The sequence below is a fragment of the Leuciscus leuciscus genome, assembly GCF_965113295.1.
Source record: "Leuciscus leuciscus genome assembly, chromosome: 2".
NCBI lineage: Eukaryota > Metazoa > Chordata > Actinopteri > Cypriniformes > Leuciscidae > Leuciscus > Leuciscus leuciscus.
The window spans coordinates 65,142,003-65,169,294 of NC_138726.1; the positions used below are offsets into that span (position 1 = coordinate 65,142,003).

The following is a 27,292-nucleotide window of genomic DNA, read 5'->3' on the forward strand; positions in this document are numbered from 1 at the left end:
ACTTTGCCTTCAAAACAACTCTTTCCAAGGAGTTTTTTAAGGTTGGTTTTTCCAAGCATCTAGGAGAAGTTGCCATAGTTCTTCTATGAATTTATGGTGTTTAGTCTCAGTTGTTTCTGTGTCTTCCATGTAATTCTCGATAATGGTGGGATCAGATCTCTGTGTGGTGCACATCTTCTGTTATAAAACTTCTTGTTCATACAAAAATATCACTGAATTATTACAGCATTCGTAATAGGAATGTTTGGAAATCTAAAATTGTTATTTGTAACTTGTCAACTAAAGCATGAAGCATATACTGTGTATATATATATATATATATATATATATATATATAGATAGATAGAGAGAGAGAGAGAGAGAGAGAGAGAGAGAGAGAGAGAGAGAGAGAGAGCTGTCTGACTGTATACATTTTTGTTTTCCAAAAATGAAATGTATTCTTATAATAAGGAAAGAAATACCCACCGGAACGAAATAACTTTCATTTCAACGAAGGAGCTACCGAATTCCCTTTGAAAGATTGGCTTAATCTGTGGAAAACAGATTCACAATGTCAGGTTCAACATTTAGTTAAGAATTTTAACCACAGTTAAAAACCTTCAATATGAAAGACATTTGGTGGTCATTCATTCTTTTTTACATGATCTGGCGTTATTATTTACAAATTTAAGTGCATATTAACATTTATTGTAATAGTCTACTCTTTAGTTCTTGTTTAACGGTGTAACTTTAAGTGCACCTGTTATTCTATTTTAAGGTCTATTTTAGGTTAAAAAACACACATTATTTTCACATAATATACATTGCACATCTCCTCATTTCTCAAAGAGTCGGAAAACGGTTTGTTTGAAAATTCAGTCTCTCTAAACCCCTCCTTTCTGCAAGCCTACCCTGCACTGATTGGTCAGATGGCCCAGTCTGCTGTGATTGGTCTACCGCTTACAGTGGGCGTTGGAAACAAAACGCCTATTAGCATATCTGAATTCCAGCCCTTCCTCAGCTCTTGATCACAGTGATACGAACAGTAACAATGGCGTGAGTTTTACCGTAGCAATCTCATCAAAGTGGATTTGCTTTGTCAGCAGAAAACAGCGTCTTCTCGACATGAACAACACGATCCAAACTCTTCCAGTCTCAGATAAACTACAGTGTTTGAGGGCGGGGCTAAGAGACGCTGTTCAGCCAATCAAGACCACAGGTTGGCATTATGCAAATTAGTTACAAACCTACGCGCGCGTTCAGCAGGAAGTGAGACTGAATTACTGACGACTCGTTTTAGGCAGTTCAGAATCAAGTCTTTCGTTTAGATGAAAACTCCATTTATCTACACTTTGAAGTTTGCAGAGCTTTTACCTTCACAAACAGCTCTATTACACACTGCATGTAAGGCAATACTCGGTTACACTTTATTTTAAGGGGTCATTGTTACAGTGTAATTATATATTTAAGTAATTTAGTATTAAGCAACTACATGCACTTACTTTAGGGTTAGGGTAGGATTAGGATTTGGTTGAGGGTTAGTTGCATGTAATTATGCTGTTATTACTATGGTAAGTACATGTGACATATGTAACAAGGACACTGTAAAATAAAGTGTTCCCCAATACTCTAAAAAACATAATAGGGGCACTTTAAATTTGTTTGTACATCATCTGGAACAAGTATTTAATTGCTTATCCTTGTTCAATAGACCACCCGAGTGACCAGTGAGGGATTTTTAATGGTCAATGTCTTTATCACTTAAGTCTTCCACAATGAATTTAACTTAGGATGAACTGCTGAAACTCTTAGCCATGGCTGCGTTTCCCAAAAGCATCGTAAGCCTATGTTGATCGTGGAACAAGGATTTATTAAAAGACTACTTACTACCTTCATCTTCGTGTTTGCGTTTACCAAACTCAGACCCTTTTTTTTTTTTTGGATCCATAAAATGATTCCATCTGTGACTCAAAAACCGCAATATGATTCAAACTTTGAGTTATAGGATCCGTTGCATCACTATTAAGTGGTGAAAGTAAAATCTGGACTAGAAGTTGTTTAAAAAACAGCTAATTGATATACACCTGGACGCAAATAAAATACAACACTATCTGCACTTAAATAACGTACATTACAAATGTTGGGTGCAAACAGTTTCCACTAATATTCATATTAGAATTCAAAATAAAATGCTTAATACATTAAAATGCAAGAATGTTACTATTTATTTTGCAGTTCAAATAGCATATATGTGCCTTATATATTTATAACACAACTCACCTCTGTTATGGTTTTGTTTTCTCTGTTTTTAAATGCTTCTGATGATGAATTTGACAGGTCAGGTTCAAAATCTTCATTGCTGGAAAACCTAACTAGAACTGTAGAGGTTAAAGGAGTTGTGATCGTTGCTTCAGTTGTAGAAGTAAGTTGTGTTGTTGTTGCGGTTAGAGGGGAAGAAGTCGTAGCTGTAGTTTCAGTAGTTGTAGTGCCCGCTGATGTTTGAGTTGGCGGAGCTGTTGTGGTTTCAGTAGTTGTAGTGCCCGCTGATGTTTGAGTTGGATGAGCTGTTGTGGTTTCAGTAGTTGTAGTGCCCGCTGATGTTGGAGTTGGATGAGCTGTTGTGGTTTCAGTAGTTGTAGTGCCCGCTGATGTTGGAGTTGGCGGAGCTGTAGTGGTTTCAGTAGTTGTAGTGCCCGCTGATGTTGGAGTTGTCTGAGCTGTTGTAGTTTCAGTAGTTGTAGTGCCCGCTGATGTTGGAGTTGGATGAGCTGTTGTGGTTTCAGTAGTTGTAGTGCCCGCTGATGTTGGAGTTGGATGAGCTGTTGTAGTTTCAGTAGTTGTAGTGCCCGCTGATGTTGGAGTTGGCGGAGCTGTAGTGGTTTCAGTAGTTGTAGTGCCCGCTGATGTTGGAGTTGTCTGAGCTGTTGTAGTTTCAGTAGTTGTAGTGCCCGCTGATGTTGGAGTTGGATGAGCTGTTGTGGTTTCAGTAGTTGTAGTGCCCGCTGATGTTGGAGTTAGCAGAGCTGTTGTAGTTTCAGTATTTGTAGTGCCCGCTGATGTTGGAGTTGGCGGAGCTGTTGTAGTTTCAGTAGTAGTAGTGCCCGCTGATGTTGGAGTTGGTGGAGCTGTTGTAGTTTCAGTAGTTGTAGTGCCCGCTGATGTTTGAGTTGGCGGAGCTGTTGTAGTTTCAGTAGTTGAAGTGCCAGCTGATGTTTCAGTTGGCGGAGCTGTTGTAGTTTCAGTAGTTGTAGTGCCCGCTGATGTTTGAGTTGGCGGAGCTGTAGTGGTTTCAATAGTTGTAGTACCCGCTGATGTTTGAGTTGGCGGAGCTGTTGTAGTTTCAGTAGTTGTAGTGCCCGCTGATGTTTGAGTTGGCGGAGCTGTTGTAGTTTCAGTCGTTGTAGTGCCCGCTGATGTTGTAGTTGGCAGAACTGTTGTAGTTTCAGAAGTTGTAGTGCCCTCTGATGTTTGAGTTGGCGGAGCTGTTGTAGTTTCAGTAGTTGTAGTGCCCGCTGATGTTGGAGTTGGCGGAGCTGTTGTAGTTTCAGTAGTTGTTGTGCCCGCTGATGTTGGAGTTGGTGGAGCTGTTGTAGTTTCAGTAGTTGTTGTGCCCGCTGATGCTGTAGTTGGCGGAGCTGTTGTAGTTTCAGTAGTTGTAGCGCCAGTTGATGTTGGAGTTGGCAGAGCTGTTGTAGTTCCAGTAGTTGTAGTGCCAGTTGATGTTTGAGTTGGTGGAGCTGTTGTAGTTTCAGTAGTTGTAGCGTCAGTTGATGTTTGAGTTGTCTGAGCTGTTGTAGTTTCAGTAGTTGTAGCGTCAGTTGATGTTTGAGTTGTCTGAGCTGTTGTAGTTTCAGTAGTTGTAGCGCCAGTTGATGTTGGAGTTGGCAGAGCTGTTGTAGTTCCAGTAGTTGTAGTGCCAGTTGATGTTTGAGTTGGTGGAGCTGTTGTAGTTTCAGTAGTTGTAGCGTCAGTTGATGTTTGAGTTGTCTGAGCTGTTGTAGTTTCAGTAGTTGTAGCGTCAGTTGATGTTGGAGTTGGCGGAGCTGTTGTAGTTTCAGTAGTTGTAGTGCCCGCTGATGTTTGAGTTGTCGGAGCTGTTGTAGTTTCAGTAGTTGTAGTGCCCGCTGATGTTGGAGTTGGCGGAGCTGTTGTAGTTTCAGTAGTTGTAGTGCCCGCTGATGTTGGAGTTGGCGGAGCTGTTGTAGTTTCAGTAGTTGTTGTGCCCACTGATGTTGGAGTTGGCGGAGCTGTTGTAGTTTCAGTAGTTGTTGTGCCCGCTGATGTTGGAGTTGGCGGAGCTGTTGTAGTTTCAGTAGTTGTAGTGCCCGCTGATGTTGGAGTTGGCGGAGCTGTTGTAGTTTCAGTAGTTGTAGTGCCCGCTGATGTTGGAGTCGGCGGAGCTGTTGTAGTTTCAGTAGTTGTTGTGCCCGCTGATGTTGTAGTTGGCGGAGCTGTTGTAGTTTCAGTAGTTGTTGTACCCGCTGATGTTGGAGTTGGCAGAGCTGTTGTAGTTTCAGTAGTTGTTGTGCCCGCTGATGTTGTAGTTGGCGGAGCTGTTGTAGTTTCAGTAGTTGTAGCGCCAGTTGATGTTGGAGTTGGCAGAGCTGTTGTAGTTCCAGTAGTTGTAGTGCCAGTTGATGTTTGAGTTGGTGGAGCTGTTGTAGTTTCAGTAGTTGTAGCGTCAGTTGATGTTTGAGTTGTCTGAGCTGTTGTAGTTTCAGTAGTTGTAGCGTCAGTTGATGTTTGAGTTGTCTGAGCTGTTGTAGTTTCAGTAGTTGTAGCGCCAGTTGATGTTGGAGTTGGCAGAGCTGTTGTAGTTCCAGTAGTTGTAGTGCCAGTTGATGTTTGAGTTGGTGGAGCTGATGTAGTTTCAGTAGTTGTAGCGTCAGTTGATGTTTGAGTTGTCTGAGCTGTTGTAGTTTCAGTAGTTGTAGCGTCAGTTGATGTTGGAGTTGGCGGAGCTGTTGTAGTTTCAGTAGTTGTAGTGCCCGCTGATGTTTGAGTTGTCGGAGCTGTTGTAGTTTCAGTAGTTGTAGTGCCCGCTGATGTTGGAGTTGGCGGAGCTGTTGTAGTTTCAGTAGTTGTAGTGCCCGCTGATGTTGGAGTTGGCGGAGCTGTTGTAGTTTCAGTAGTTGTTGTGCCCACTGATGTTGGAGTTGGCGGAGCTGTTGTAGTTTCAGTAGTTGTTGTGCCCGCTGATGTTGGAGTTGGCGGAGCTGTTGTAGTTTCAGTAGTTGTAGTGCCCGCTGATGTTGGAGTCGGCGGAGCTGTTGTAGTTTCAGTAGTTGTTGTGCCCGCTGATGTTGTAGTTGGCGGAGCTGTTGTAGTTTCAGTAGTTGTTGTACCCTCTGATGTTGGAGTTGGCAGAGCTGTTGTAGTTTCAGTAGTTGTAGCGCCAGTTAATGTTGGAGTTGGCAGAGCTGTTGTAGTTCCAGTAGTTGTAGCGCCAGTTGATGTTTGAGTTGGTGGAGCTGTTGTAGTTTCAGTAGTTGTAGCGTCAGTTGATGTTTGAGTTGTCTGAGCTGTTGTAGTTTCAGTAGTTGTAGCGTCAGTTGATGTTTGAGTTGTCTGAGCTGTTGTAGTTTCAGTAGTTGTAGCGCCAGTTGATGTTGGAGTTGGCAGAGCTGTTGTAGTTCCAGTAGTTGTAGTGCCAGTTGATGTTTGAGTTGGTGGAGCTGTTGTAGTTTCAGTAGTTGTAGCGTCAGTTGATGTTTGAGTTGTCTGAGCTGTTGTAGTTTCAGTAGTTGTAGCGTCAGTTGATGTTTGAGTTGTCTGAGCTGTTGTAGTTTCAGTAGTTGTAGCGTCAGTTGATGTTTGAGTTGTCTGAGATGTTGTAGTTTCAGTAGTTGTAGCGTCAGTTGATGTTTGAGTTGTCTGAGCTGTTGTAGTTTCAGTAGTTGTAGCGTCAGTTGATGTTGGAGTTGTCTGAGATGTTGTAGTTTCAGTAGTTGTAGCGTCAGTTGATGTTTGAGTTGTCTGAGCTGTTGTAGTTTCAGTAGTTGTAGCGTCAGTTGATGTTTGAGTTGTCTGAGCTGTTGTAGTTTCAGTAGTTGTAGTTTCCGCTGAAGTTTGAGTTGGCTGAGCTGTAGGACTGGTTGTAGTGGCTTTGGTAGGACTTATTACTGTTGTGAGTTTGGATAATTTGTAGAATAAAGTTAAATAAAATAACAGTTGAGAAAACTATTAATCTTCAGCAAAATCCATAGAAAGTACTGTATAAACAACAACTACAAACAACTATAGTTTAATAACAATAAAGAGTAACACTGAAAGCATTCCAAACTGTTTTGAATGACATTGCATTGATGATATTGCTTGATTGACTTACCATCAACACTGGTGATGTTAAGAGTGGTGTTGCCATTTAAAATGGCATTGGATATATTTGTTTCATTGGTTACAGAACTAAATGTTACTTCCATATTAGTGATGATTGATCCAGCACTACAGAAGGGACGGGGGAGAGAAAGAGTCATTGCCATTTAAAAAAAAAAAAATGTAAAGTGGTTTTATACAATTCTACCAAATGCTGTTAATAACAAGATATATCATTTGACGAACATTTGATTGAAAAAAAACAAACAAACAAAAAAACATTTGACAGTTGCTGATATCTTTTTCCCTAGTGTACCAGTAGAATTCTAGATTTACAAATTCCTTTTGCAAGTTTTGGAATAATCTTGACATGTTTTGTTTTATAAATAATTGAGTAATTGAGACTAAAGCCATCCATAGAACTGTGAAAGCCTTTCCAAGATGCTGGAACAACCTGCCAGCAAACTACTGCACTGTTTAAGAGTTAATGTCTATTAAGCAAATCAAGTCAGTGTTTAGTGTGACCACACTTTGCCTTCAAAACAACTCTTTCCAAGGAGTTTTTTAAGGTTGGTTTTTCCAAGCATCTAGGAGAAGTTGCCATAGTTCTTCTATGAATTTATGGTGTTTAGTCTCAGTTGTTTCTGTGTCTTCCATGTAATTCTCGATAATGGTGGGATCAGATCTCTGTGTGGTGCACATCTTCTGTTATAAAACTTCTTGTTCATACAAAAATATCACTGAATTATTACAGCATTCGTAATAGGAATGTTTGGAAATCTAAAATTGTTATTTGTAACTTGTCAACTAAAGCATGAAGCATATACTGTGTATATATATATATATATATATATAGATAGATAGATAGATAGATAGATAGAGAGAGAGAGAGAGAGAGAGAGAGAGAGAGAGAGAGAGAGAGAGAGAGAGAGAGAGAGAGAGAGAGAGAGAGAGAGAGAGAGAGAGAGAGAGAGAGAGCTGTCTGACTGTATACATTTTTGTTTTCCAAAAATGAAATGTATTCTTATAATAAGGAAAGAAATACCCACCGGAACGAAATAACTTTCATTTCAACGAAGGAGCTACCGAATTCCCTTTGAAAGATTGGCTTAATCTGTGGAAAACAGATTCACAATGTCAGGTTCAACATTTAGTTAAGAATTTTAACCACAGTTAAAAACCTTCAATATGAAAGACATTTGGTGGTCATTCATTCTTTTTTACATGATCTGGCGTTATTATTTACAAATTTAAGTGCATATTAACATTTATTGTAATAGTCTACTCTTTAGTTCTTGTTTAACGGTGTACCTTTAAGTGCACCTGTTATTCTATTTTAAGGTCTATTTTAGGTTAAAAAACACACATTATTTTCACATAATATACATTGCACATCTCCTCATTTCTCAAAGAGTCGGAAAACGGTTTGTTTGAAAATTCAGTCTCTCTAAACCCCTCCTTTCTGCAAGCCTACCCTGCACTGATTGGTCAGATGGCCCAGTCTGCTGTGATTGGTCTACCGCTTACAGTGGGCGTTGGAAACAAAACGCCTATTAGCATATCTGAATTCCAGCCCTTCCTCAGCTCTTGATCACAGTGATACGAACAGTAACAATGGCGTGAGTTTTACCGTAGCAATCTCATCAAAGTGGATTTGCTTTGTCAGCAGAAAACAGCGTCTTCTCGACATGAACAACACGATCCAAACTCTTCCAGTCTCAGATAAACTACAGTGTTTGAGGGCGGGGCTAAGAGACGCTGTTCAGCCAATCAAGACCACAGGTTGGCATTATGCAAATTAGTTACAAACCTACGCGCGCGTTCAGCAGGAAGTGAGACTGAATTACTGACGACTCGTTTTAGGCAGTTCAGAATCAAGTCTTTCGTTTATATGAAAACTCCATTTATCTACACTTTGAAGTTTGCAGAGCTTTTACCTTCACAAACAGCTCTATTACACACTGCATGTAAGGCAATACTCGGTTACACTTTATTTTAAGGGGTCATTGTTACAGTGTAATTATATATTTAAGTAATTTAGTATTAAGCAACTACATGCACTTACTATAGGGTTAGGGTAGGATTAGGATTTGGTTGAGGGTTAGTTGCATGTAATTATGCTGTTATTACTATGGTAAGTACATGTAACATATGTAACAAGGACACTGTAAAATAAAGTGTTCCCCAATACTCTAAAAAACATAATAGGGGCACTTTAAATTTGTTTGTACATCATCTGGAACAAGTATTTAATTGCTTATCCTTGTTCAATAGACCACCCGAGTGACCAGTGAGGGATTTTTAATGGTCAATGTCTTTATCACTTAAGTCTTCCACAATGAATTTAACTTAGGATGAACTGCTGAAACTCTTAGCCATGGCTGCGTTTCCCAAAAGCATCGTAAGCCTATGTTGATCGTGGAACAAGGATTTATTAAAAGACTACTTACTACCTTCATCTTCGTGTTTGCGTTTACCAAACTCAGACCCTTTTTTTTTTTTTGGATCCATAAAATGATTCCATCTGTGACTCAAAAACCGCAATATGATTCGAACTTTGAGTTATATGATCCGTTGCACCACTATTAAGTGGTGAAAGTAAAATCTGGACTAGAAGTTGTTTAAAAAACAGCTAATTGATATATACACCTGGACGCAAATAAAATACAACACTATCTGCACTTAAATAACGTACATTACATATGTTGGGTGCAAACAGTTTCCACTAATATTCATATTAGAATTCAAAATAAAATGCTTAATACATTAAAATGCAAGAATGTTACTATTTATTTTGCAGTTCAAATAGCATATATGTGCCTTATATATTTATAACACAACTCACCTCTGTTATGGTTTTGTTTTCTCTGTTTTTAAATGCTTCTGATGATGAATTTGACAGGTCAGGTTCAAAATCTTCATTGCTGGAAAACCTAACTAGAACTGTAGAGGTTAAAGGAGTTGTGATCGTTGCTTCAGTTGTAGAAGTAAGTTGTGTTGTTGTTGCGGTTAGAGGGGAAGAAGTCGTAGCTGTAGTTTCAGTAGTTGTAGTGCCCGCTGATGTTTGAGTTGGCGGAGCTGTTGTGGTTTCAGTAGTTGTAGTGCCCGCTGATGTTTGAGTTGGATGAGCTGTTGTGGTTTCAGTAGTTGTAGTGCCCGCTGATGTTTGAGTTGGATGAGCTGTTGTAGTTTCAGTAGTTGTAGTGCCCGCTGATGTTGGAGTTGGCGGAGCTGTAGTGGTTTCAGTAGTTGTAGTGCCCGCTGATGTTGGAGTTGTCTGAGCTGTTGTAGTTTCAGTAGTTGTAGTGCCCGCTGATGTTTGAGTTGGATGAGCTGTTGTGGTTTCAGTATTTGTAGTGCCCGCTGATGTTGGAGTTGGCGGAGCTGTTGTAGTTTCAGTATTTGTAGTACCCGCTGATGTTTGAGTTGGCGGAGCTGTAGTGGTTTCAGTAGTAGTAGTGCCCACTGATGTTGGAGTTGGCGGAGCTGTTGTAGTTTCAGTAGTAGTAGTGCCCGCTGATGTTGGAGTTGGCGGAGCTGTTGTAGTTTCAGTAGTAGTAGTGCCCGCTGATGTTGGAGTTGGTGGAGCTGTTGTAGTTTCAGTAGTTGTAGTGCCCGCTGATGTTTGAGTTGGCGGAGCTTTTGTAGTTTCAGTAATAGTAGGGCCCGCTGATGTTGGAGTTGGCGGAGCTGTAGTGGTTTCAGTAGTAGTAGTGCCCGCTGATGTTGGAGTTGGCGGAGCTGTTGTAGTTTCAGTAGTTGTAGTGCCCGCTGATGTTTGAGTTGGCGGAGCTGTTGTAGTTTCAGTAGTTGAAGTGCCAGCTGATGTTTCAGTTGGCGGAGCTGTTGTAGTTTCAGTAGTTCTAGTGCCCGCTGATGTTTGAGTTGGCGGAGCTGTAGTGGTTTCAGTAGTTGTAGTGCCCGCTGATGTTTGAGTTGGCGGAGCTGTTGTAGTTTCAGTAGTTGTAGTGCCCGCTGATGTTTGAGTTGGCGGAGCTGTAGTGGTTTCAGTAGTTGTAGTGCCCGCTGATGTTGTAGTTGGCAGAACTGTTGTAGTTTCAGTAGTTGTAGTGCCCGCTGATGTTGGAGTTGGCGGAGCTGTTGTAGTTTCAGTAGTTGTAGTGCCCGCTGATGTTGGAGTTGGCGGAGCTGTTGTAGTTTCAGTAGTTGTAGTGCCCGCTGATGTTTGAGTTGGCGGAGCTGTTGTAGTTTCAGTAGTTGTTGTGCCCGCTAATGTTGGAGTTGGCGGAGCTGTTGTAGTTTCAGTAGTTGTTGTGCCCGCTGATGTTGGAGTTGGCGGAGCTGTTGTAGTTTCAGTAGTTGTAGTGCCCGCTGATGTTGGAGTCGGCGGTGCTGTTGTAGTTTCAGTAGTTGTTGTGCCCGCTGATGTTGTAGTTGGCGGAGCTGTTGTAGTTTCAGTAGTTGTTGTACCCGCTGATCTTGGAGTTGGCGGAGCTGTTGTAGTTTCAGTAGTTGTTGTGCCCGCTGATGTTGTAGTTGGCGGAGCTGTTGTATTTTCAGTAGTTGTAGTGCCCGCTGATGTTTGAGTTGACAGAGCTGTTGTAGATTCAGTAGTTGTAGCGCCAGTTGATGTTGGAGTTGGCAGAGCTGTTGTAGTTTCAGTAGTTGTAGCGTCAGTTGATGTTTGAGTTGTCTGAGCTGTTGTAGTTTCATTAGTTGTAGCGTCAGTTGATGTTTGAGTTGTCTGAGCTTTTGTAGTTTCAGTAGTTGTAGCGTCAGTTGATGTTTGAGTTGTCTGAGCTGTTGTAGTTTCAGTAGTTGTAGTGCCCGCTGATGTTTGAGTTGGCGGAGCTGTTGTGGTTTCTGTAGTTGTAGTACCTGCTGATGTTGGAGTTGTCTGATCTGTTGTAGTTTCAGTAGTTGTAGCGTCAGTTGATGTTTGAGTTGTCTGAGCTGTTGTGGTTTCAGTAGTTGTAGCGTCAGTTGATGTTTGAGTTGTCTGAGCTGTTGTGGTTTCAGTAGTTGTAGCGTCAGCTGATGTTTGAGTTGTCTGAGCTGTTGTAGTTTCAGTAGTTGTAGCGTCAGTTGATGTTGGAGTTGTCTGAGCTGTTGTGGTTTCAGTAGTTGTAGCGTCAGTTGATGTTTGAGTTGTCTGAGCTGTTGTGGTTTCAGTAGTTGTAGCGTCAGTTGATGTTGGAGTTGTCTGAGCTGTTGTGGTTTCAGTAGTTGTAGCGTCAGTTGCTGTTTGAGTTGTCTGAGCTGTTGAAGTTTCAGTAGTTGTAGCGTCAGTTGATGTTTGAGTTGTCTGAGCTGTTGTAGTTTCAGTAGTTGTAGCGTCAGTTGATGTTGGAGTTGTCTGAGCTGTTGTAGTTTCAGTAGTTGTAGCGTCAGTTGATGTTTGAGTTGGCTGAGCTGTTGTAGTTTCAGTAGTTGTAGCGTCAGTTGATGTTTGAGTTGGCTGAGCTGTTGTAGTTTCAGTAGTTGTAGCGTCAGTTGATGTTGGAGTTGTCTGAGCTGTTGTAGTTTCAGTAGTTGTAGCGTCAGTTGATGTTGGAGTTGTCTGAGCTGTTGTAGTTTCAGTAGCTGTAGTGCCCGCTGATGTTGGAGTTGTCTGAGCTGTTGTAGTTTCAGTAGTTGTAGCGTCAGTTGATGTTGGAGTTGTCTGAGCTGTTGTAGTTTCAGTGGTTGTAGTGCCCGCTGATGTTGGAGTTGTCTGAGATGTTGTAGTTTCAGTAGTTGTAGCGTCAGTTGATGTTTGAGTTGACTGAGCTGTTGTAGTTTCAGTAGTTGTAGTTTCTGCTGAAGTTTGAGTTGGCTGAGCTGTAGGACTGGTTGTAGAGGCTTTGGTAGGACTTGATACTGTTGTGTGTTTGGATAATTTGTAGAATAAAGTCAAATAAAATAACAGTTTAGAAAACTATTAATCTTCAGCAAAAAATATTGTATAAACAACAACTACACACAACTATAGTTTAATAGCAATAAAGAGTAACACAGAAAGCATTCCAAACCATTTTGAATGACATTGCATTGATGATATTGCTTGATTGACTTACCCTCAACACTGGTGATGTTAAGAGTGGTGTTGCCATTTAAAATGGCATTGGATATATTTGTTTCACTGGTTACAGAACTAAATGTTACTTCCATATCAGTGATGATTGATCCAGCACTACAGAAGGGACGGGGGAGAGAAAGAGTCATTGCCATTTAAAAAAAAAAAAAATTGTTTTCCAAAAATGAAATGTATTCTTATAATAAGGAAAGAAATACCCACCGGAATGAAATAACTTTCATTTTAACAAAGGAGCTACCGAATTCCCTTTTAAAGATTGGCTCAATCTGTGGAAACAGATTCACAATGTCAGGTTCAATATTTAGTAACAAATTTTAACGTCAGTCAAAAACTAACAACATGAAAGACATTTGGTGGTCATTCATTCATTTTTATATGATCTGCATTGCAAAGCTTTGTTTACAAAAGAAATAATAGGTTAGCAATTAAATGTTACATCGCAGCCATGGAAATATTGGGGGAGAATTGGGATTCATGACGAATGAGAGAGTTGTGCGTGAGCCCATAAATTTAAGCTTTGTCGGCTTTGAATTCTGTTTTGCGATCTGGTCACCCGATTATCAGCGAATTTAACAATATTCCATTAGTTATTCCATATAGAAAGCTTGAATTGTCTACTTTTAAACAAAATAATTCAAAAAGAAAATAAACCGACTAGCTATGCTGTCACAAGCTGGCTCATGGCCTGTGGCAAAAATGAGGGGACACCAACAAGAAGTATAGGCCAATCAAAAAGGTTGTCTTTATTGTAAATCAAAACTATTAACTTTAAACAAAGAAAAGGAAATGAGGTGTGGGAATGTCATAATGTAAGGTGTATGTAAAATGCATGGATGCGTGAATCTGTGTGTGTACATGACTGAGTGGAAAAGCTAAGACATAACTATAAAGGAACAAACAAAACAGGATCATACCTGGAGGAGCAGAGAGAGAGAGAGTGGTTAGTGAAGCAGTTTAAATACCCTGAGCCCAGGTGGCTCCAATCACTAACGACCCTCCTCTGCCTGCAGGAGGAACCGCCCCTGCAAAGCAGAGGAGGGGCTGTGACACCCCCCTCCTTAAAATGAGGGTCCCACCCTCAGCCCAAAATTTGGCCCAACATATTTAAAACAATCCAAAATTCCCCAAAATGAAAATAAATAAAGAAATACCAGTCCCAGCTCCTAACAGTCACCCAGTGTCCCCTGGCTGACCGTCCATCCCTCAAACTCAGCAGCCCTGGTACCTGGGGAGCAATTTAAGAGAAAGAGGTGCAGACAGCCAGCAGGGGCCAACAGTGAGAAGATACAAACTAGGTTAAAGGAGCACGGGACAGGGCATCAGCAATGATATTATCCTTACCGCTAATGTGTCTAATATCAAGGTTGAACGGTTGCAAGAACAAAGCCCAACGCATCAGTCGCTGATTGGGGTTTTGCAAGGATTTAAGAAAAATGAGCGGGTTGTGGTCAGTGAACACGGTTAAAGAGGTCAAACCGGAACCAACATAGACTTCGAAGTGCTGTAAAGCCCAAATGAGTCCTAAAGCCTCCTTTTCAATTACAGAATAATTTTGCTGATACTTATTAAATTTCCGGGAGAAGAAACTGACTGGACACTCAACATTGTCATCATTTTCCTGGAGAAGCACAGCCCCAGCACCGATTTGACTGGCGTCTACCTGCAATTTGAAAGGTTTCCCAAAATTTGGTGCTGCCAACACGGGTGCCAAACACAAAAGAGCCTTAACTGCATCAAATGCCTCTTGACACTGGGTGGACCAGATAAATTCAGCCTTGGCCTTCAACAGATTGGTCAGTGGGGACACTACTACCGAAAAGTTTTTACAAAACGCACGGTAGTACCCCGCCATTCCCAGGAAGCGCATCAGTTCTTTCTTTGTTGAGGGCTGTGGAAACTTCTTCACAGCCTGAACCTTGGCTTCCACAGGACAAACAAAACCCTGACCAACCACTTTGCCTAGGTATGTGACTGTAGCTTTGGCAAACTCACACTTTGCCAAATTGATAGTTAACCTGGCCCACACCAGTCTTTCGAACAGGGCTTGCACCCTCTGGACATGCTCCTCCCAGGAGTCCGAGTAGACGACTACGTCGTCCAAATAGACGGCACACCCTTCCAGACCCGAGACCACCCGATTCATCAGCCTCTGGAAGGTGGCTGGAGCATTCCGCAAGCCAAAAGGCATAACTGTATAAGAGAACAAACCAGATGGAGTTACAAAGGCAGCAATCTCACAAGCTCTTTTGGTAAGGGGTACTTGCCAATATCCCTTTAAAAGATCAAATTTGCTAACATACTTTGCTGACCCAACTTGATCAATACAGTCCTCCATCCTAGGAAGAGGGTAAAGGTCTGCTTTAGTAACATTATTTACTTTTCTATAATCAGTGCAGGGTCTGAAAGTGGAATCAGACTTTTTGACCAGAAGACAGGGTGAAGCCCAATTTGAACAACATGGCTCAGCAATACCATTGTCCAACATATACTGTACCTCTGTTTCCAATTTCAGTCTCTTCTCCTCAGATACACGATAAAATCTCTGTTTGATAGGCTTAGCATTTCCAATGTCTATATCATGCTTAATTAAGTGGGTTTGCGATGGGGTGTCAGAAAACAGAACAGGGTAGTTTCTAATAAGAGTTACCAATTCATCACGTTTCTCGGAGTCTAAATGATTTACCAAAACCCCAAGGTTTTGCAAAGTCTGGGAGTTCTTCAGCCGACCCTGCAAAACCTCATCCAAAACCACAACTACCTCTTCTTCTCCCCCCTCCACAAAGCTTAAGGCACAAGATTCAATGACTGGAGCAGCAGTCAAGGCTGACCTCACTGCTGGAGTGCCTTCAACTTTGCTTAGATCACGGGAATGATAACGTCTTAACAGGTTCACATGGCACAATTTAGAGGACTTCCTATGACCAGGGGTCTCAATAAGATAGTTCAAATCTGACACTTTGCGCAACACAGTAAAAGGACCACAGTATTTTGCCTGAAAAGGTGAACTTACAAGAGGTAAAAGAGCGAGTACACGATCACCGGGACTAAATTCACGCAGCTCAGCCTGTCTGTCATATCTCTGTTTCATTTTCTTTTGAGAACCTTCTAGTTTTTCTTTAGCCAGTTCACCAGCCCTATACAACTTCAACCTAAAACCATTTACATAGTCAATAAGGCTCTGAGGTGGTTCCTCAGGCAAACAACCATCCTGCAGCACTGCTAAAGGCCCACGCACTTTATGACCAAACACTAAGTCATTTGGGCTGAACCCTGTGCTTTCCTGTACTGCCTCACGAGCAGCTAGTAGCAGCCAAGGTAACCCCTCCTCCCAATCTGCAGACAGTTCTGTACAGTAAGCACGAAGCAAGGATTTCAACGTTTGATGAAAACGTTCCAAAGCTCCCTGGCTCTGGGCATGGAACACAGTAGATTTGTTGTGTTTAACTTTAAGCTGTTTGAGAACCTGAGCAAATAAATGTGAGGTAAAGTTAGACCCCTGATCTGACTGGATGATTTTTGGAATCCCAAATGTTGAAATAAATTGAGTTAAAGGAGAAGTTCACTTTTAAAAAAACTTTTGCTGATAATTTACTCACCCCCATGTCATCCAAGATGTCCATGTCTTTCTTTCTTCAGTCGAAAAGAAATTAAGGTTTTTGATGAAAACATTCCAGGATTTTTTCACATATTATGGATTCCATTGGGACCCAAACGGTTCAAGGTCCAAATGACAGTTTCATTGCCGCTTCAAAGGGCTTTAAACGATACCAGACGATGAATAAGGGTCTTATCTAGCGAAACGATCGGTCATTTCAAAAATAAAATAAAAAGTTGACGTTTTATAAGCACAAATGTTCGGCTTGCTCTGTTCTGTGATGCGCGTTCGTGACGTCACGTAATACGCAATTACGTTGAAAAGGTCACGCTTGAAAAATTGAAGAAAATGTTCTTTTTGGCTTTTTAATATTAAAACACTCAGGATGCGCACACGAAATGGGCATTTTAAACGATAAACTGACACAAATACATTTGAAAATGTTTATATGGTCCTCCTTCCGCACATTTGTAAACACATCAAACTTGACCTTTTCAACGTAATTGCGTATTACGTGACGTCACGAACGCGCATCACAGAACAGAGCAAGGCGAACATTTGTGCTTATAAAACGTCAACTTTTTATTTTATTTTTGAAATGACCGATCGTTTCGCTAGATAAGACCCTTATTCATCGTCTGGTATCGTTTAAAGCCCTTTGAAGCGGCAATGAAACTGTCATTTGGACCTTGAACCGTTTGGGTCCCAATGGAATCCATAATATGTGGAAAAATCCTGGAATGTTTTCATCAAAAACCTTAATTTCTTTTCGACTGAAGAAAGAAAGACATGGACATCTTGGATGACATGGGGGTGAGTAAATTATCAGCAAAAGTTTTTTCAAAAGTGAACTTCTCCTTTAATGCTTTAACTACTGATTTAGAAGTTATAGTACGCAAAGAGAAAGCTGCCGGATATCTAGTTTCTTGACACATAACCGTTAACAAGTAGCTATGACCTGACTTGGACCGTGGTAAAGGCCCAACACAATCGATAATAAGATGCTCAAAAGGTTGCCCTATGGCTGGTATTGGATATAAAGGTGCTGGCTTTACAACCTGGTTTGGCTTACTTGTGCGCTGACACGTATGACAAGTTTTAATAAACTGAGCTACATCCCGCTTTAAACGTGGCCAGAAAAAATAACGGAGTATGCGATCATAAGTTTTACGAACACCCATATGACCTGCCACATCATCATGTGAAGTTTGCAACACTTTATTTCGCAAAGTATTAGGTACAACTATTTGAAACACCGGTTCTCCTAAACCCTGACCACAGTGTGGAATCCATTTCCTGACCAACAGCCCATCAAGAAGAAAATAACACTGAGCACTATTCCTCACCACTGAATCAGGAACAACTTTATCAAACAGAACAACCAAAGTAGTATCGGCCTTTTGCTCAGCCACCAATGAATCTCTTGAACTAGTCAACTGTTCTGTCTGGAGTTTAACTGGCAACTCAAGATTTTCCGGCTTACTATCAACTTCCTTACGAGAGACAGAGCGAGTAACAGCACAAACTGGAAACACCTCAGGAGACACACTGCTGCAATCTGGAGATACACATTCACGGGGCACTGAAAGTTGCTTCTTAACCCTCTGGGGACCAAAAACGCGCCCGCGCGTTTTGCTCGTTTTTTTTTTTAGCAATGAAAAATAAACAAAATGCTCTGTTAATTTTGATCTTTCATTTTCGTGTAATACATCAATCGATCCTGTTCAGTTTCTATTTTTTTTCTGTATACTCACAATACAAATAAAGTGTTTTGCTTTTTGACAAATAAAGAAAAACTAACATGATGCTATTTCTGCCTTCTCTCTGCCAGTAAACTCCCATTTGAAACGCGTTCGAAAATTATCTATAACTCCGCGAAAATTCAGTCAAACAGGCAAACAGACCCACGGGCATAAAGCTTGAGATCGCAGCTTTTAAATGAAGTAATTTATATAAAAAACAAATATTATCAGCTTCTGTAATCTGTATAAAAAGAGAGCGACTCCAGTCGAGCTCATTAGGAGCCATTCAAAAGTAATTTGACCACGCCCCGGAGAGCGCGTGCTATTCAAACCCAAATTCTGAGAACCATTTCAGTCTGTGAAACGCCCCCACATCAGCTGTAAACAAAGAGGCATAATATAGCCTACCTTATGGAGAAAATTTTCCGTGCTGATATGAGGAGCAGATCCCGCTGAGGAGTGAGGTAGGCTAAGTTATCCTTTCTCAAGTGTTAATGTGGAATAACGTTATGGAATAACGTTGTAGGCTTATGTAAACAAAAAGATGAATCGCGTTTCTATAATATGAATAGCGTTTCTGTGAGATGAATGAAGGGTACATATTTGTAAAGACTGTTTAGCCTAAATATGAATCGCGCGTCTGTGTGTGAAAGAATAAACTGCTTTTACAGTTACAGTTACTGCGTTACAGTCAGGCGAAGTATGAAAGACAACATTTTGTTGACTAGATTTGGGTACAGTTTTTACTGTAGAATATACTGTCACATCAAATAAGCTTTTCTGCTCATATATATAAAATACTATTTTGTCAAAAATAAAGTCATAGACTAAGATGTTCCAATGTTGGCTATATTCAAACTAATGAATACATATGATAAAATGTAGGCCTATAATCTTTTTTTTTTTTTTTTTTACAAAGAAAGAGTACTTTTTTTGCAGAAATATTGCTGAAATTGTAATTATTGTTGTAATTGTAACCTTTTTAATAAAATAGCAAAACATATTTACAAGATAGATGTAAGCAAAATCTTAAATGGTCAATATAAGTCTTCTTCTAAATATATAGGCTATTTTGTCCTTGCATTGTGGCTCAGTCAGTGTCACACCTGAATGAATGGCTAATTATGCAGAGTCATTATGCAGAGTGGGTGGGACTGGGTAATCTAAGGTGTAAACTACTCCTCCCCCTCGCATATTGGCTTTCCAAGCAAAACCTGTTTTACACCATTTAAATCAATGTATTTTTTTTTTGTGAACGATAAAGCAAGACTATTTTCACATAATTTTGAAGCTAGAACTCCAAGAGAAAACATCCATTAGTCAAAAGTCTTGTGGGCACATATTTTGTATGAGTTTTGTGGTCTTATTTCAGCAACTTTCATTTTTATTTTTTTAAATAATCACGCATAAACATTATTCTCTTAAAAATACAAACATCTACATACATGTTGCTCGCATATTATGGTAGGCCTGTTTGTGCTATATAGAGTGAATTTACACCTTTGCCATTAACATGTTTATAAATAACTGAAAAAAGCACAAATGTCAGAGCATGTCAGAACATCTCAAGGGCCCCAAAAACAGCTTGGTCCCCAGAGGGTTAAAGATGTTTAATTTGCCATCTGCCCACACCTTACTACCGGCCAAGTCATTCCCCAAAATCATGTGGACTCCCTCTACTGGCAACTGGGGTCTAACCCCAACAGCTACATCACCCTCTACCAGACCACATTTTAGGGTAACTTCATGTAAAGGAGAAGAGAATGGAACTAAACCCATACCACGTACCATTACACAACTGCCAGTATCAGACCCCTTAGAGAACGGCAAAACAGATTCCAGAATAAAAGAATCCAAAGCTCCAGTGTCTCTTAAGATTTTAACTGGAACATGTTGGTTGCCATCTACCAGGGAAACTATACCATCTGAAATAAAGGCTGAAAAATCACAGTGGGAAGACTGAGAACCAAACTCAACTAGTGGCTGAAAAAACTCAACCTGGTGGTCAGAGACTGTAACAGGAGCTACCATCATAGCAGGTATAACTTGACCTGACTTTTTTGATTTAAGTAGAGGACAATCTTTCTTCCAATGTCCTTCAACTAAACAGTAGCGACAGGTATTAACATTAACTGGTGCTTTAGGTCCTCCAGAACCAAACTTCTGCTGAGGCCTTTGGAAAAAAGCTCCAGAAAAAGGTGACCTACTATTCCTAGGAGTAAAGTTATTTGCATGGTGCATGTCACTGTTTGACTCGAAATGACTTTTATGAGTTAGCCTGTACTCGTCTGCAAGGACTGCTGCATCACTTGGAGATTTAACTTTACGTTCATTAATGTATGTAGCAACCTGGTCAGAAACAGAATTTTTGAACTGTTCTAACACAATCAAGTTTGACAGACCCTCAAAAGTGCTTACCTCAGATGCTGTACACCAACGATTAAATACAGAAGTCAAATCACGAACAAACTCAGAATAGGTTTGTGAATCTAACTTTTTCCTGTAACGAAAGCGTTGACGATATGCTTCCGGCACAAGCTCATAGACCTTCAGAACTGCTGATTTAACGTTATCATACACTTTACTGTCAGCTAGACTAAGTGCTGAAAAAGCCTCACGTGCTTTACCTGTAAGTACACATTGCAACAACATAGTCCTGTCCACATCTGACCAAGCTCTGGCTCCTGCAATACGCTCAAATAAAGTAAAGTATAAATCTGGATCTGACTCATCAAATTTAGGCAACAAACGAAGATTCTGTGAAACATCAAACTGTGGTACTCCTGGTCTATTTGCATTACTCAATCGTGCTATCTCTAACTGCATTTGCAAAAGCTCCCTCTGCTGATCAAAAGTTAATGAAGGGCTAGACTGAAAACTTGCACCCTCACTACTAGCAGACTGACCCCAAAAAATACCCACTTCCCTAAGACCCTGCTTTAATCCAGCTTTAACAATCTCTTTAGGTTTTTTATCAATAATCTCAATCTGATAATGTTCAGCTATTTCAATTAACTGCTCCTTAGTACACAAATCTAGAGCTAACTCTGAAGGAGCCTGAACAAAACTACTCAGAAAGGAAGACATTTTCCTCAACCAATACAACTATTACAAATGCCCCAAAAAATATTTATACAACTCACCTGCTGCCAGTCCGGGTTTTAAGGACAGGAGCCACACCCCACTATCCTCCAAAAACTACTAACTAACTGGCCCCTGGTCTTCGTGCAGTCACATGTGGTGGGGTTTTATGCACACAAAACCAGTGGAGTGGAAAAGACAACCAGAAACTGGTGGCCCCCCACATCCACGGAGGTGCTCCCGAGCCGATGTAGGGGAAAAAGGGAAAGGGAAGCTCTACCCACGTTCACTGCCACCTACAAAAAAAACACCACGAGCCTCCTATTGACACTCGCTGATAAACCTCAACAGGAGAGGACTCCCACCTGAACAAAAAACCCAGAAAAGGCCCAGAGTGAATTGCTAACCAATTTTAGCTACAAAGCTAACTAAACAAAAGGAACACATGGCTCTCAACGCTCTCTCCAACAATATTGGCCCAACCAAAGCATCCCCTCAAAAACAATTTGGCAATCTAAACTAAACTAACAAAATGAACCCAAGTTAACTACAAAACAATAATCCAATAAACCAAACTGCAAATAAACAAATGTATCAATTATAAAACAAAAAAAAACTAGACAAAAAAAATAAAAATTAATCAACTATGACAAAATGTTAAAGTAAACTAAAGTACAATTAACTTTTAACTTAAGGACGAGCCCCCATTTGTCACAAGCTGGCTCATGGCCTGTGGCAAAAATGAGGGGACACCAACAAGAAGTATAGGCCAATCAAAAAGGTTGTCTTTATTGTAAATCAAAACTATTAACTTTAAACAAAGAAAAGGAAATGAGGTGTGGGAATGTCATAATGTAAGGTGTATGTAAAATGCATGGATGCGTGAATCTGTGTGTGTACATGACTGAGTGGAAAAGCTAAGACATAACTATAAAGGAACAAACAAAACAGGATCATACCTGGAGGAGCAGAGAGAGAGAGAGTGGTTAGTGAAGCAGTTTAAATACCCTGAGCCCAGGTGGCTCCAATCACTAACGACCCTCCTCTGCCTGCAGGAGGAACCGCCCCTGCAAAGCAGAGGAGGGGCTGTGACAATGCTCTCTCTGCTTATATAGGCTAATCCGTATGAAGTGTGCATCTCTCTATAGGCGTGTTTGCAAGATGACGAGTCAGCATCGTCAACTTCATCTTTGCAGCCGACACTGACGCAGAAAACACTAGTTTATTAAAAAAACTATTACAATGTCTCCTTGCTATATTTGACACATTCATAATCATTACTTTTGCCGTTTTTTTGTGACAGCTGTTATGTGCGCTATTGGCAGCATCACCCTCCGGTTACATGAACGCGTCACCACCGCATCAGCATCAGAACATGGAGATTTTATTTTAGGGAATAATCGCACAACCTATTCGATATTCTATAATTAAATCAACTAATCGAATATAAAAAAATCGTGACTCATCCCTGCATGGAATCTCTTGTTTCTTTTCCCAAATCTTCACTCACGTCTCACCATTTTCTAAGGGGATTATCAACGTTTCTTCATTGGTTCGCTTTTAATTAGGCCTATTGTATTCGTATCCTTTACTGTGGTAAAGTAGAAAAACGCTCTAGGACAGATAGCCTACATTTTTACTTGCATGTCAAATTCTTTTTAACACAGTTTGTGCTTGTTATTGGACATGGTAAGGCGCGTCAAGTTTATTTGTAAACCCCGTTTCACACGCGCAGGTGATTTTAGTTTCGCAAAGGCAGTGTTGAGAAGAGGAAGAGTTGTTGTAGTCGAGCACATTTGTGAGTCTGCTCAAGCTGTTGCATCCGTCTTTTCACATGCAATACAGGACGTAACACAAATGCAATAGCATGTCACTCTTTAGGCATCTTACAACAGTTCCCGCACGAGCGATTTTATAGTTTTTCATTGCAGAATATGCTAATTGAAGATAGTTAACTCCACATCAGCAACATAAATTCATCAACTAACCATTCAGAAACATCCTGTTGCATTCTACATGTTGTCACTTCTTCTTGAGTCTCTCCACCATTGTCCGACTCCAGTTTAAACATAAAAGGCTGAACAGTTTCTGACATTTTAGTGCGTGTCTGCATGAGGTAATTGGAGCTTCTAACTCTTGAAGCTCCGCCCTCTGTGCTGGGAGCAGAAGCTCATTTGCATTTAAAGGGACAAACACGAAACAACGCATTTTTACTGACCCTCAAAAAGGGACAATTTTAACATGCTGTATAAATATATCTGTGGGGTATTTTTAGCTAAAACTTCACATACACACTCTGGGGACATCAAAGACTTATTTTACACATTGTTAAAAGTGGCATTATACCACCCCTTTAACTTAGGATGGACTGCTTTAACTCTTAGCCATGGCTGCGTTTCCCAAAAGCATCGTAAGCCTAAGCTGATCGTAGAACAATTGCATGGATCTCCTTGTATGGATGTACCTGTGTATTTATTAGAAGACTACGTACTACCTTCAGAGTGTTTGTATGCGTTTACCTAACTCAAACTCTTTTTTTTTGTGACTCAAAAAACGCAATTTTCATCCATGACCCAAAAACCGCAATATTATCTGGACTGTGAGTTTTGTAGTTTTGTAATTTCCAGATTTAGCTTTGTAATAGTGGTGCAGCGGATCACATAAATATTAAGTAGTGAAAGCAAAATCTGGACTAGAAATTATTAAAATAACAGCAAATTGATATTTACACCTGGACGCAAATAAAATAGAACACTATTTGCACTTAAATAACATACATTACATATGTTGGGTGCAAATAGTTTACACTAATATTTATATTAGGGTTCAAAAATAAAATGCTTAAAGGGACTCTGTGTAGGAATTTCTCCCATCTAGTGGTGAAATTGTATTTTGCATTCAAATGAATAATGCTCTCCAGCGCCTCACTTTTTCAAATGCGCGTTGCATCTACGGTAGCTGTTATGTACCAAAAAGCTATGACAGGATGTCTTATAATAGCACTTCGAGTTTTTCTTGGTGAAACTGAAACTTGAAACAACGAAAAAAAGATTGTTAGTTATCAATTACTGACTGTGAAAAACATTAACTATGGTAATTACTAGTAATGCCTTCTTTACTCGTTATATTTTTTGAAGTACGTGCATTGTTAGATATCATCATCATCAGAGCCTTCTCTATCGTTACTTTACTCAATAGCTGCTATTCATCAAAGAGTCTGTTTAACTTTTAACTATAAATGTTCTACTGTCTATATAACATAGCTGCCAACTTTTGAGTTTTGCTTGGAGTGAGATTTATGGAGGAGCGGGGGGTGGGGGGGATATCTACACAAGATAGGCATTAATTTTTCTCAAGAAAAAAACAACTCACCTAATGCTGTAAACATACAGAAAGATACATAATGCGTTTTTTTATTATTATAATAACTTTATTTAATGATATAAATACAAATATAATAAATGTAATATAGTACACATATTTAGCAAAATACTCTTTATAGCTCTTTTTTTCTAGCCAACTAACTGCTAGCCTTTATTATGGTCATTAAATGGCTTTCCTGAGGTAAATGTTGTGACATACATAATTGTTCTCCAGCTGTTTACCATTTGTTTGATTGATTGGTCGATATAATGTATGAGGAATATACATTTCGGTAAGTTGTACTGTATCTTTCAACATTGTTCATTTGTGTTTATTTACTAGCTAGAGATGATCGGTTCACGTGCCGCTAGGGATCCGTCGTGACTCGCGTCACATTTACAAGCGCCAAAAACAGTATATATTGTTTGAATTTCGTAATAAAAGTGACAGAATCTGAGAGCTGAGATTTTTTTATATCATAAGTAACCTGCTCTGTCTATTCTGTCAGTCTCCGTGTCCTCTTTGCGTCGCGATAAAGTACACAACCAAGCAATGAAAAAAAAGCTTGTAATTAAGGCCGTAACATTGACTTACCTGTCGAGAAGAAAGCAGGAAACTTCAGGGTCTCTTTTGAAAGCTTTCTCCTGCGTTAGCTATCCCGACATTAACCCTTGTTTTTGTAATCTCCGGTCACGTTTCCTTTTACGGTCTATTTTGAACTTTTTTCGACGACGAGGACTCCTTATCCTGTGACTCAGCATATGTATGAATGAACGGTGTATAAATAACCGTGCAGTGCAGCCTTTTAAACTTGCCGGTGCAGTGACAAGCGCCTCTCACTGCTCTGCTCCTCCGCTTCTGCTGGCTTCAGTCACGTGACGCTGGTTCTGAACAAAAACGCGTTGTGGAAACGCGTTGGCCTAGTACTTTTTGTCCCTCTCTGCTATTATAGTTTTTCAAGATGGCGGAACTACATGGAAGCCTCCGTGGACTTACCCGTCCCATGTATATAAAGATAATAAATTCTTCGTTTACGAGGATTAGTCTGATCATTGGCATAGGTATTTGTACACCATTGAGGGCATATTTATGAATAAAAATATTGATTTTAGATTATAAAATACCTAAAAAGCTACACATAGTCCCTTTAATACATTAAAATGAAGAATGTTACTATTTAGTTTGCAATTCAAATTGCATGGGCCTTAAACATTGATCACACAACTTACCTCTGTTATGATTTTGTTTTCTCTGTTTTTAAATGCTTCTGATGATAAATTTGACAGTTCAGGTTCAAAAGCTTCATTGCAGGAAAAACTAACTAGAACTGTAGAGGTTAAAGGAGTTGTAACCGTTGCTTCAGTTGTAGAAGTAAGTTGTGTTGTTGTTGCGGTTAGAGGGGAAGTCGTAGCTGCAGTGTCTGTAGTTGTAGTGCCCGCTGATGTTTGAGTTGGCTGAACTGTTGTAGTTTCAGTAGTTGTAGTGCCCGCTGATGTTGGAGTTGGCTGAACTGTTGTAGTTTCAGTAGTTGTGGTGTCAGTTGATGTTTGAGATGTCTGAACTGTTGTGGTTCCAGTAGTTGTAGCGACAGTTGATGTTGGAGTTGTCTGAGCTGTTGTAGTTTCAGTAGTTGTAGCGACAGTTGATGTTGGAGCTGTCTGAACTGTTGTGGTTTTAGTAGTTGTACCGTCAGTTGATGTTTGAGTTGTCTGAGCTGTTGTAGTTTCAGTAGTTGTAGCATCAGTTGATGTTTGAGTTGTCTGAGCTGTTGTAGTTTCAGTAGTTGTAGCGTCAGTTGATGTTTGAGTTGTCTGAGCTGTTGTAGTTTCAGTAGTTTTAGCGTCAGTTGATGTTTGAGTTGTCTGAGGTGTTGTGGTTTCAGTAGTTGTAGCGTCAGTTGATGTTTGAGTTGGCTGAGCTGTTGTAGTTTCAGTAGTTGTTGCGTCAGTTGATGTTGGCTGAACTGTTGTGGTTTTAGTAGTTGTGGTGTCAGTTGATGTTTGAGTTGGCTGAACTGTTGTAGTTTCAGTAGTTGTAGCAACAGTTGATGTTTGAGTTGTCTGAGCTGTTGTAGTTTCAGTAGTTGTAGCATCAGTTGATGTTGGCTGAACTGTTGTGGTTTTAGTAGTTGTAGCGTCAGTTGATGTTGGAGTTGTCTGAGCTGTTGTGGTTTCAGTAGTTGTAGCGTCAGTTGATGTTGGCTGAACTGTTGTGGTTTTAGTAGTTGTAGCGTCAGTTGATGTTTGAGTTGTCTGAGGTGTTGTAGTTTCAGTAATTGTAGCGTCAGTTGATGTTTGAGTTGTCTGAGGTGTTGTAGTTTCAGTAGTTGTTGCGTCAGTTGATGTTGGCTGAACTGTTGTGGTTTCAGTAGTTGTAGCGTCAGTTGATGTTTGAGTTGGCTGAGCTGTTGTAGTTTCTGTAATTGTAGCGTCAGTTGATGTTTGAGTTGTATGAGGTGTTGTAGTTTCAGTAGTTGTTGCGTCAGTTGATGTTGGCTGAACTGTTGTGGTTTCAGTAGTTGTAGCGTCAGTTGATGTTTGAGTTGTCTGAGCTGTTGAAGTTTCAGTAGTTGTTGCGTCAGTTGATGTTGGCTGAACTGTTGTGGTTTTAGTAGTTGTGGTGTCAGTTGATGTTTGAGTTGGCTGAACTGTTGTAGTTTCAGTAGTTGTAGCAACAGTTGATGTTTGAGTTGTCTGAGCTGTTGTAGTTTCAGTAGTTGTAGCGTCAGTTGATGTTGGCTGAACTGTTGTGGTTTTAGTAGTTGTAGCGTCAGTTGATGTTGGAGTTGTCTGAACTGTTGTGGTTTCAGTAGTTGTAGCGTCAGTTGATGTTGGCTGAACTGTTGTGGTTTTAGTAGTTGTAGCGTCAGTTGATGTTTGAGTTGTCTGAGCTGTTGTAGTTTCAGTAGTTGTAGCGTCAGTTGATGTTTGAGTTGTCTGAGGTGTTGTAGTTTCAGTAGTTGTAGCGTCAGTTGATGTTTGAGTTGTCTGAGGTGTAGTTTCAGTAGTTGTAGCGTCAGTTGATGTTGGCTGAACTGTTGTAGTTTCAGTAGTTGCAGAGTCCGTTGATGTCTCAGTTTGCAGAACTGTTGTAGTTTCAGTAGTTGCAGAGTCCGTTGATGTCTCAGTTTGCAGAACTGTTGTAGTTTCAGTAGTTGCAGAGTCCGTTGATGTCTCAGTT

General features: G+C 40.3%; 2 protein-coding genes and 1 long non-coding RNA gene across 6 annotated transcripts in view; 1 reads left to right on the plus strand and 2 right to left on the minus strand.

The window, feature by feature from the left end:
* The window catches only part of LOC309492606 (uncharacterized protein), a 200,485-nt gene that overhangs the window by 121,593 nt on the left and 51,600 nt on the right, over positions 1 to 27,292 (plus strand). The window lies entirely within an intron of this gene.
* LOC309492643 overlaps positions 1 to 27,292 on the minus strand; it is a 119,186-nt gene that overhangs the window by 39,139 nt on the left and 52,755 nt on the right. The window lies entirely within an intron of this gene.
* LOC309492959 (uncharacterized protein) lies at positions 526 to 26,404 on the minus strand (the record flags this gene model as incomplete). Its single annotated transcript, XM_082161992.1, has 9 exons — positions 25,342 to 26,404; positions 12,533 to 12,597; positions 12,312 to 12,427; positions 10,848 to 12,114; positions 9,140 to 10,116; positions 7,344 to 7,408; positions 6,308 to 6,423; positions 5,580 to 6,101; positions 526 to 530 (listed from the first exon to the last, which is right to left on the minus strand). The coding sequence occupies exons 3-9, from the start codon at positions 12,345 to 12,347 to the stop codon at positions 526 to 528; spliced, it is 2,988 nt and encodes a 995-aa protein (XP_082018118.1). The 5' UTR covers positions 12,348 to 12,427; positions 12,533 to 12,597; positions 25,342 to 26,404.